This window comes from Coffea arabica, chromosome 11e (assembly GCF_036785885.1).
Source record: "Coffea arabica cultivar ET-39 chromosome 11e, Coffea Arabica ET-39 HiFi, whole genome shotgun sequence".
NCBI lineage: Eukaryota > Viridiplantae > Streptophyta > Magnoliopsida > Gentianales > Rubiaceae > Coffea > Coffea arabica.
The window spans coordinates 56498990-56510086 of record NC_092331.1 but is presented as its reverse complement, the minus strand read 5'-3'; the positions used below and the strand labels follow the sequence as shown (position 1 = coordinate 56510086).

Genomic DNA, 11097 nt, shown 5'->3' with positions numbered 1-11097 from the left:
GATTTATAAGGAAAGACCCCATAACATTTTTTGGATGTTCAAATTATAAGTTTTTGTTTTTACTATAGAACAATTATTTTTTAATCTTTTAAATAAAACAAATTAAAGTAGTAATATTCTTTTTCTGCTTAGAATCGTCATGCATATAATTACTTTAAGTAGGTAGATTCTGAACTTTGCGAAAAAGGAATAGAAATATGTGTTGTATTGCAATCAAGGAAGAAAAAACATGTGATATTTTGTAAAATTTATCTTCACATATAAGATATAATGCACATGTGTGACTAGATTTGGTCGCGACAAGATCATGGGAGAGAGGAAATATGAGTGCGGGAAGAGGGGAAGAGAGGAAAGAGAGAATAGGAGGATGGTGGGTAGAGGAGAAGAGAGCGAAAGAGAGGAGGGGAGGGGAAAGAAGAAGGACGTGGGAGAAAAGAGGGAAAGGGAAGCAAGGGGTGGAAGGAGAAAGTGAAAAAGAGGAAAGGAGGAGGGAAGGGAAGGTGGAAGAGGCACTAGGAAATAAGAGGAAGGGCGGTGCAGGTGTGCACAGCAGCAGTAATGGAAGTAGAAAGGATGAGGAAGAGTGGTGGTGGAAAAAGAAATGGCATATGTGTCTTTGGGTATTTTGAAAATTTTAAAAATAGAACTTAGACTGTTTTAACAAATAAATGTAGATAGAATTTTAACAAAACTTTGTCTGCTAAAAAAAGGCCTAAAATCATGGTCCAAATACACCTTACACTTTTCTTAAAAACTAGTAACTGAGAACCCTCTAAATGAATGCTTATTGAGCACCAATTAGCTAAACTGTTTAATAATTTTCTTATCAAAAAGCATTTTCAAATTACCAATTATAATATAGCAACTAAAATCATGCTTAGAGGGCAGCTATTTTGGTGGGATATATTCTTTGATCGAATTATATACACTTGTGATATATTGCACTAAGATCTTCATTTTCTGCTAACTTCCTTATTCAAATGACTGCTCTTGATTTTTTTTTTTTTGAAAAAAATTGATCATCAATTAATTAATAATAAAAGAGGAATTAAAAAGTTAATCTTTGCATGCCAAGTTGAGGGTTGATCCAAATTGTGTGGATGCATTTGAAATTCATTTAAATCTGGGGTCTGATAAATATTCATATCTTTCTCTTCTATTTCATGGGTGCTGTTTAAGGAAATAGTGTAATACAACCATCCATATTGTTTCTTTGTTTTAGAAGGGATTTAGACACCAAATCCGCAAATTCTCCGTGGTTGATTTAATTCTAGAGAAATTAAAAATGAATGCAAGAACTTTTGTGGAGCCACAATTTGCATTTCAAAGTAGTGTGCAGAAAATTAGAGATATGCAATCTTCCAAGAGTATAATATGGAAATTGGCCTTGTTTGAATTGCTATTTTCTAAGAAAATTTTTACATTTTTTGTGAACACATTTCTCAATCACCTTTCTATTTTACATATATCAAATCTTACATTACATTTTTCTACAAAAACTCCAAAAAAAATTCTATCCCACAAAAGCTATATTCTTTTTAGACAATCTATTACATGCATACAACAGATGCAAAGTATCAAAGGCAATCTATGGTCAACAATGCAGATAATTCCTTGGCGGCTATAGTCGTGCCCAAAAAAAGAAAAAAAAAAACACGATGGTGAAAAAATCATTATTGTTTCTTTATTTCTTCTTGTGATTTCTGAACCTTGAATCTTGGTTTCTGATCAAGAAATCTTTTGTATCCACGTAGATTTCCTCCTTTGATGGAAAATACCGAAATATACTGTCTGTTTACCAAATGTTGTCAGTTACTGGGATTTTTTTTTTTGGGGGGTAAATATTTCATGAGAAACCTTACAATTCTTGAAAGATGCAGAGGAGCTTCAATATAAGACTTTAGTTATGCAGAAGTTGTTGATCCGGCATCTATCGGCGTAGTGACTGACAAGGCGTGGTTGGTATCTCCAACTTTTTCTTGAACATTCCTGTTATCAAGCTCAAGGTCTACTTCCTTGCTTTTTCCCCACAGGAGTACATACATACCAACGACAACAAGAATGGATCCCAGAATGCTGTCCAAAAACAAATGTTAAAATCATTAGCAAAGATCAAAATTATATTATGCTTCTTTTTAGCATAATTATGCTTCTTTATGATTCCGAGGATGCATCACTAGCATGATATGATCCTTGCAGGTACTTTAGCGTTGTTCCATATAAATTGTGCTTCTCTTTAGCATGTCGACTTATGCTCATGATTCAACTTTTTTGTTTTTCGGTTTTCTTCTTGTAATACTTTTGTGTTTCTTTATGTGTGATATGACATGATCCACTTTTCAGAACTGATACAATGGCACATATTGATCTGGAAATTCGTGATAAGGAAAAAGGAGTAATGAAACTTGAGACACAGGATTACCTTCCAAGATTTATCTGTTCATGAAGTAATGAGACATCGAAGATAGCAGCAAAAATTTGTATGAAAGGGCTAAATGCTGCAGTGAAAACAGGTCCCCGTTGTTTGACGCACCATGACATGCATACATAGCACAGACCTGATCCTACAACTCCCTGTGCAGAATCACAACAACTAGTTTAGTTTCGTCTCAAATTCCTTTACTTTTGATTACATAAAGCGAAACTTAGTAGGCAAAGAAATGAAACTAGCTAGAGCGTTCTCCTCTGAAATCAACAGTTGATGTGAAAATCTCATAGCTGGACATTCTTTCTTTGAAGAGTTAAATGATCGCAACAGCAGGAGGATGGGTATTACTGTTTCTTCCCTGTTTAAAATCACAAATAGTGTTGATGAAGAACAGCTTGAATGTTCACTTACAGCGTAAATGATACTAGAAATCTGTAATGGTCCTTTGAGGGTCCAAGAATTCGGTCTTTCGATGATAGCACATAAGATGGCTGATTGGACAGCACTGCAGAAAGACAGCATGGCTGTGCTAGAATACTGATAAGGGTAATACTTTCCAATCCTAGCTTGAATTAGAAACCATGAAGCCCATAGAATGCCACCCAAAGCAAGAATTATCGAACCAATAACCCATTTTGCTGTGTCATGCTTGGCTTTCTGGAGCATTACAGGGGATGATATAGGCGCGTTAATCACTGGCATTCCTTTGTACAGAATTAGAACTAAGGCTCCTCCAACACAAATTAGTGTGCCCAACACCTTTGCTCTTCCACTCGTGTTTTTCAAGTTAACTTTTTCCTGCCTGCAAGATTTTGCATAACAGATAAATTGTTCACTGTTGGAGAGCGATCCAAATGATGTGCTTAAAACTTACCTAAGTGGCAGGGCCAGGATGAATGTAAAAACTGGCGCCATATTAATGAAAGCACAAGTGTATGTTGCTGATGTATTTTTAAGCCCGACAAGGAAGAAATATTGAGTAAGCGTGGCCCTGAGAAGTGCAAACAAGTTATTTCAAGAACTCAGTCTTAGATGAATTATGAAAAGATTCACTTTATCCTAGAGCCAAAATCAAATAATTATACATGGCAAGATACTAAAGAAATGGGAGTGCGGGACACATATTATGGCACTAACCCAAGTAGTCCACCGAAAAAAAGACCACATAATATGCCACCTGTGAGATTGTTCCAGCATTTCCTGCAATAAGAGTACAATATTTCAGTATGTGGTAATTCTGATGGAAGAAAAGTTTCTGGGTTCTAAAGTCTAATTTGAATTGAGCTCAGCCAATTTTGGCAAGAGAAAAAGCATTAATATTCTAAACACAGATATACTCGAGTTTTTTCCTCAGTACCTTTCCCAGAAATGGGCAAGGGGGGTCAAGAAAATGGTGGAGATGGACTGCCTGTAAGTGACGATGAGCAAATGGCTCATTCCCTGATTCAGAGCTTTCTTGAGACATATGTTAACAATAGCCAAAGCAAAACAAACGCCAAACATTGCAGCCACTGGTTTCCATTGATCAACACAATCCCTTTTGTCCATCGCCTCTGGTAAATGCTAAGAAGATTATTTGCTTGACAAACTTTTATAATGGCCTATAATGTTTCCCTGAAACATTTAGAATATGAAAATCTAATTCCCCTTATCAGATCAAATCTTGGATCATTGACGGTGCAACGTTTTGCTTTTGCCCCTTCTGGTTGGATCATTTCCATTTACTAGATATATGGAACCACTAGAGCTCATATTCCATGCATCATCATCCCATGACCTCACAGGTATCTTTCGTGCATTTTTTTCACATTTAATTCTGAGTTGTCTACAATGATTGACAAGACTCTCGATTCCTTCTATTTTTTTTAATTACAATTTGGAAATGACCAATCAGGCATAACTTTTCTTATGCAGGGCATCTAATGCTCTTTGGCCATGCAGACCAGTTCTCTGTTTCTGCACATTTCTGGAACTGGAATTGAGAACAATATTCCTTATCTCAAAGTTGCAATTATCATGCGCTAGGAGCTTCTTGCCACAAATAAATATCAGCGCTGCTAATCGAAGCAAGGGATGATTAAAACTACAGCATCGCAGTAAACATGCAATAGCATATCAAATAACAATGGCGCCGTGAACAGAAGTGAGGAGTATATTTACCTTAGTGACAATGACAGCGGCTTTTTGAAAATGGTTATCAGAATAGTCTATTAAAATGTAAATCGATTAAGAGCAAGGAAGGATCATGGGAGATAAGTTCATATTTGAAAAAGCAGAGGAAATACTTTTTATTCAGGTTTGTGGCCTGTGGAAGACAAAAACAATGGCCAAGCTGGAGCTTTTGCTCATTCGTAGACCATTTGAGAGGGAAATGAAGATGGTTTGAAGGAATTCCTGATTTTCTTTTTGTTCAATTGGTGTATTCAACCTTTACGAAATTCAAAAAAAAAAAAAATCTTTAAGATAGTTCGAGCATATGCCAATGAGAGGTGTGATGCCAAATAAACATGACCCAAAAAAAATTCCGGCAACAATATATAGTACACTAAAATTTCTGGCCGAAACAAATTCATCATTCATGGCGCAGTAACGGTTTGCAGTTGTAAAAAATCCAATATCATCAATGTATGCATTTCGTCTGTAACATTCTCCTTTCTTGAACCCTTAACTAGAACCGTCCGAACTGGATATAAATGGAAAGTTTTATCATAGCTGCCTGTTGAAAAGCTTCTAAAATCTCATGCTTATACAATTTTTATGTAAATTACAAACTCACAATCTGTATCTATACAAAACTTTCCTTTTCTACCAAGATATCATCACATGGCAGAAGTAGCAATCCTGTTATTTTTTTCCACCAAAAGTTCTGTATTTTCCACTTCTTTTTTTTTTTAATCGACAAATATCTGCTGCATTCTGTAGTTTTCACTTGTACATTCAACACCGTTGCTGTAGTATGCAGAGGATATTTTTCTAACAAGAACAGAGTCCTTTCATTTCATGCAGAATTTGTTGAGCTGACAGCAGTTGGTGTAGTGACTGGCACAGAATTTGTTGGGCTGACAGCAGTTGGTGCAGTGACTGGCAAGGTGCGATCGCAATCTCCATCTTTTTCTTGATTTGCTGGCGGAACATTCTTGTGAAGGTCTATTTCATTGCCTTTTCCCCACAGAAGAGTATACATTCCAATAACAACCAAAATGGATCCCAGAATGCTGTTCAAAACAAGTATGACGAAATTATATGAGAATAAAAAAAAAATTGCCGGTGATCGCGAGGGAAAATCTCGATGTGACATGCTGCTGGCAGGTATGATTAACCTATATGTTAAATTTTTCGTACAAATTAAGTTTATCAACTTAGGCCTTCTGATTTCGGAAATGTTCTCGTGTCTGTTTGTGTTTGAGATTGAAAAATCACAAGTAGAACAACCAATTCAGGAGATGTAGATTACCTTCCGAGGCCTATCTGTTCATGAAGCAAGGAGGCATCAAAGATGATCACAAAAACTTGTATGAGAGGGCTAAATGCTGATGTAAAAACAGGTCCTCTTTCTTTCACACACCATGACATTCCCACATAGCCTAGACCTGATCCCACAATTCCCTGAGGGTTCACAAAAAATAGCTTGATTGATTCTGAAATTTATCTGTGTTTGTTTACATACAAGAAAGAAAAGAAAGAATGCAAAGGCCAAGAAAAAGAACCTATGTTTCTGTGTCTCTCTTCCTTGTTTTACTAGTTGTTTTTAACTGTGAAAACAGCTAAAAAACATTGAAGGAAAAAAAAAAGAAAGAAAGAGTTGAATCTACTTACCGCGAATATGAGACTCGATATCTGAATTGATCCTTTGAGAGCCCATGAAATGTGTCTGTCAATGACAAGACACAGAATGCCTGACTGGATGGCGCTGAAGAAGGAAAACATGGCCGTGCTAGAATATTGATAGGGGTACATGTTGCCAATCCGAGCTTGCATCACAAACCATGAAGCCCACAAAAAATTACCTATAGGTGGAAATGTGGAACCAATTATGCTAGCCCAATTTATCCTCCCATTCTTTGCTTTCTCAAGCAAAATAGGTGGTGATTTAGGAGCATTCAATACAATCCTTCCTTTGTATAGTATCAGAACTAAAGCTCCTCCAACACAGACAAGTGTGCCTAACACCTTAACCCTTCCACTTTTCTTTTTCATGTCCAATTTCTCCTGCCTGCAAGAGATTAATCTTAGTGACATATGCAGTTGAGAGATTAGGGGTACAAAAAATTGTAGTCTTGTGAATTTTGTGCTTGAACTCACCGAAGCAGCAGTGCCAAAACAAATGTAAATACAGGGATCATATTGCTGAAAGCAGTAGAATATGTTGCTGATGTATATTTGAGTCCAGTGAGGAAGACATATTGAGTAAGTGTGACCCTGCAAACAACTTGATCAATTCAAAAATTGATTCTTTTGCTTGAATGATAACAAATTAAAGAAAAAAAAAAGTAAATTTATCCATTTTTGTCTGTAAAAGATTGGCCTGAGATATATAGCTAGGACAACTGATACAAATTATTAATGCCACTAACCCTACTAGTGCATTGCAAAATAGACCACACAATATGACAGCTGTGATATTCCTCCAGTATTTCCTGCAACAAAGTAAATTAGGATTTATCAGCTCACCCAAATTTGGCGATAGAAATGAAAATAGTGGAACTTGAAATGGAGAAAAATGTTATATTCATATTGGTACCTCTCCCGGAAATAGGCAATGGGGACCAAGAAAATAAGGGAGATGGATTGCCTGTAAGTGACAATTAGCAAATTGCTCATACCCTCAGTTAGTACCTTCTTCATAGCTACATTAACAACTGCAAAAGCAAAATAAACTCCCAGCATTGCAACCGCAGGTTTCCACTCATTAAACACCATTTTAGTCATTGATGAAAATGACAAAGAAGAATTAGTATCGCTAGCTTATATGACTGACTTCCCTGGAACGCGATGAATATAAAAATCAAATTGCCCTTATCAGATATGCAATATTATTTTTTACTCCCTTTTGCTGGATCATATTGAACCAGCGAGTTCATATTCCATGCATCATCTTTTTGTAACGCAATAGTTTTGATGCGTTCTTTTCACATTCCATTGTTCCCTTTCCATGATATTTGAGCGGTTCCCTAGCCTTCTTTGGTACATTAACAATTTACTTAAGAATAATTTGCGTCAAAGTGGGAATTTCTTGAAAGTATATTGGAATTGACCAAACGAAAATAACTTTTTGTTGTGCATGGCATCTAATACTACTTCTTTTGGAAATTGGGACCTCTTCTGTTCTTCTGCACCATTTTCTTTTTCTATATTGGAAATAAAGAACATTGTGTCTAATCTCAAAAGTTACAACTACCATGTGTTGGAGCTCCAACAAAAGGAAAATAGTAAAATACATGTGTGGGTTCCGCCTGTAACTGTTTTTTTTTTTGTAACCATACAGTGTATGCAATAATCACATACGTATGATAATTTAAGATGAAATAAGAAAACTGATGGTGAAAGAAGTATAATGACTCAAGAAAACTTATGTAATCATTGTATGAATCATATGCTCTACAAATTGGTCCCTAGACTAAGCATTATAAGTATTTTGCAAATACGTTTTGATTCAATTGATAAGAACGAAACATTTTCTTATAAAAAATAGATCGTGTATAAGAACTCCTCTAGGATCCAAACTAAGCGTTATAAGTATTTTGCTTGTATGTTTTGATTCAATTAATAAGAACGAAACATTTTCTTACAGAAAGTAGATCGTGTATGAGAACTCTTCTAAGGTGTATGCCCTAACCCATGGTGACTCATGGGTGATTGGAACTGAATCCATCCAAACTAATCCCTACCAAAGAAAAGGAAAAAGCACGCAAGTATTTTCGTCGAAGAAATTAGAGAAAGAGACTGTGTGCCCACTATTATCATGCGAGTTTCGGACTTTAATTTGCAGCCCCCTATCAGTTGGAGAATATGGGCTATAGCTTCAGGATTCTGTAGGAGCCTGAGCTGTGTCTTTTGGTCTGAGGAGACAACATCCATTGTTACGAAAATTTAGTCAGAGGACATTTAATGGGCTTGGCCTGATGTATAATAGTTTACTGAGGTTCAGTTAGAGGCTATTGCACTGGGCTTGGCCTGATTTAGAACCGTAATGTTGAAAGCCCAAATGGAAAAGAAAGAAAGCGGGGAAAAGTAAAAACCAAAAAAGAGCAAAGAAATAAAAGAAATTCAAGCGTGAAGAGATTAAAATGAGTAAAAAGAAAAACTCAAGCATGCTCTGTTTAAACAGTTAAGCGTAGTTAGACTTCAACAACTGTAAGAAAACACACACACACACCCGGATCTAAGATAACGCCACCAATTTACCCAAAAGGTAATTGCTGTTAAGCGTAGTTAGACGCTTTGTCAAATTTTGTAGCAAAACCGCTCTTTTGCTCATTTGAGGGATCTTTTTGGAGGCAGGTAAAGTGAAAGAATTCCCGAAGAGAGATGATCCATTGACCTTTAAAGAAATTGAACGGTTCCCTTTCATCGTCCGAGGATATACCAACATGAAGTTTGAATACCAAATAAAGTTGGTCCTTCAAAACTCTTTATTTTTTTTGGAAACTAATTATGAAGAAATGGTCGTTATGAAAATCATCGAAGAATTCTCCACATATGCATTAAATCTTATGAAGAAATATTGCTTAGAGAATAATTTGCTAATTTCAAAGAAAAATGTAGGATATATACCTATAACAAATTTGAATTCTACCAATTTCGTCGTCATCAAGATCTGCATTTGTTTTCTGATGATTAAATAAGGGATCGTGCTGCAGTGACGACAAGTCACCTCACGAAATACTGAAATAATGCTAGTTACTGGTAGTTGTCTAAATTACCCACCTTTAGCAACAATTTTGGTCTTTTAGCGTCTTTTCTGATTCCATTAAAATAATGATTATAAATTCTATGTAAGTTTTTTTTAACTAAAATGGTAGGTTTGTTCACTAAACTAGTAACTTTAATCATTCAAAAATTTACCAGTTTATTTATAAAACTTACCATTTTTAACAAAAACTTACCATTATTTGAATTAAACTTACTAATTATAATTGTTGTAACTTTCTTAAGTAAAATGGTAAGTTTGGACAATTCACCAATTTACCAGTTCATTTGTAAAACTTACCATTTTTCAACAAAAACTTACCATAATTTGAATCAAACTTACTAATTATAATTGTTGTAACTTTCTTAAGTAAAATGGTAAGTTTGTGAAATAAAGTAGTAAGTTTGGACAATTCACCAATTTACCATTTTATTTGTAAAACTCATCATTTTTCAACAAAAACTTACTATTATTGAATTAAACTTACTAATTATAAAGTAGTAAGTTTCATTAAAGAAGTAGTAACGTTTGATATTTAAAGAGTAAATTTCATATCACACTTATAATATACCAATTTTATTACCAAAGTTACCATATTACCACCTGATGTTACTTTGAATATTGGAAACCTAAATTAACAGTAGTGCAATTGTTACTACAGATATCAATTTTGGATGTGGAAACCACTATTAACCGGTTGTACCAGTATTTTAATGTAAAATATTCACAAGTTATTGTAACGATGGGCACTATAGCATTATCCCAGTACTTCTCCTTGTGTTTTCTAGCTCTTCTTCTAACTTGTAGCGTGCTCAATTCTCCCCCACCATCCCCCTCCTCCCCCAACGGGCGACCGGCTGCATTATTCCCCCCCCCACCACACAAACCCCCAGTCCAATCGATCAAGTCATTCCATGACGTTACATTTAGGAACACAAGTTCAGTTTAGGTTCGCCTATTTGATCCGTTTGCGATATATGTTACTATTTCGAGTTGGGTAACCTGAAATTCTGATTCCACCATTCAACATAAGAAAACGACTCCTTTTTGAGTGCAGTTAATATTGTCTTTATTTTTCTTATAAGTTGCAACTGTACTGAAATGAAAATCCTTGACAAGATTCATATGTATCCTAGTGATGGAAACACTTCAATGATAAATGGGAAAGTCAGGATACTGCATTTGATACCAAGAGGCCCTAGGCTTCCTGTACGCATCATAGTATCTATTCTGCAGCATGCATGCTCGATCTCCTACAAATGATGCCAGTTTATTATGACTAGACAGCATGAGTTAGAGGCAAGGTTTCCGGCCCCCCTCCTCTTTTTGTCTTGACTGCCTCCAGAGTATGAATGTCATCTTCTGCAGGCGAGGACCCTTGTGATTTGTGAAGTTAGACCGACTGATTAATTTAAGAAACGAAAATTGATGTTTATTCCATCTTGTCTTGTACGATATAGGATTTTTTGTTGTTAGATTTAGCTCTTTAAACCGGACCATGAAAATCATTATCATTTCAAAAGTTGTTAAAACTATTGAAGGTACATCTCTTTTTCTAAACGTTTGAAATGCCAAAAGTTGTACTTAAAAGCACTTCAAGGTCACTTAAATTAGCTTTTTTTGTTTTTTGTAAAGTGGTTTTTAACTTCAAACCTTGACTATAATCGAGAGATTATATGCCATTTTCACATTTTGGGGTTCAACAATTAGAAGTACTAATTGCATGAGAAAATCGAGATACAATGGCATTTAGTGTAGA

The 11097-nt window shown here is 35.5% G+C and overlaps 2 protein-coding genes and 1 long non-coding RNA gene across 4 annotated transcripts; 1 reads left to right on the top strand and 2 right to left on the bottom strand.

Annotated features, from left to right (window-relative positions):
* Nucleotides 1–1375: 1375 nt before the first annotated feature.
* LOC113719289 (WAT1-related protein At3g30340-like) lies at nucleotides 1376–4139 on the bottom strand. 2 transcript variants are annotated; one of them, XM_027244497.2, is made up of 7 exons: nucleotides 3786–4139; nucleotides 3566–3628; nucleotides 3303–3419; nucleotides 2840–3230; nucleotides 2423–2574; nucleotides 1863–2076; nucleotides 1376–1791 (listed from the first exon to the last, which is right to left on the bottom strand). In XM_027244497.2, exons 1-6 carry the CDS (start codon nucleotides 3974–3976, stop codon nucleotides 1905–1907), a joined length of 1086 nt encoding a protein of 361 aa, XP_027100298.1. In that variant the 5' UTR covers nucleotides 3977–4139; the 3' UTR covers nucleotides 1376–1791; nucleotides 1863–1904. The 2 variants fall into 2 exon arrangements, with proteins under 2 accessions (XP_027100298.1, XP_027100297.1); XM_027244496.2 differs by having other exon boundaries at nucleotides 1764–2076.
* LOC113719292 (uncharacterized) lies at nucleotides 2066–2782 on the top strand. The gene is made up of 2 exons (XR_003454814.2): nucleotides 2066–2199; nucleotides 2344–2782. It is a non-coding gene; the product is annotated as an uncharacterized lncRNA (long non-coding RNA).
* A 973-nt stretch (nucleotides 4140–5112) lies between the features above and the next one.
* LOC113719288 (WAT1-related protein At3g30340) lies at nucleotides 5113–7481 on the bottom strand. The gene is made up of 6 exons (XM_027244495.2): nucleotides 7170–7481; nucleotides 7003–7065; nucleotides 6731–6847; nucleotides 6245–6641; nucleotides 5883–6034; nucleotides 5113–5643 (listed from the first exon to the last, which is right to left on the bottom strand). Exons 1-6 carry the CDS (start codon nucleotides 7355–7357, stop codon nucleotides 5427–5429), a joined length of 1134 nt encoding a protein of 377 aa, XP_027100296.1. The 5' UTR covers nucleotides 7358–7481; the 3' UTR covers nucleotides 5113–5426.
* Nucleotides 7482–11097: the final 3616 nt, after the last annotated feature.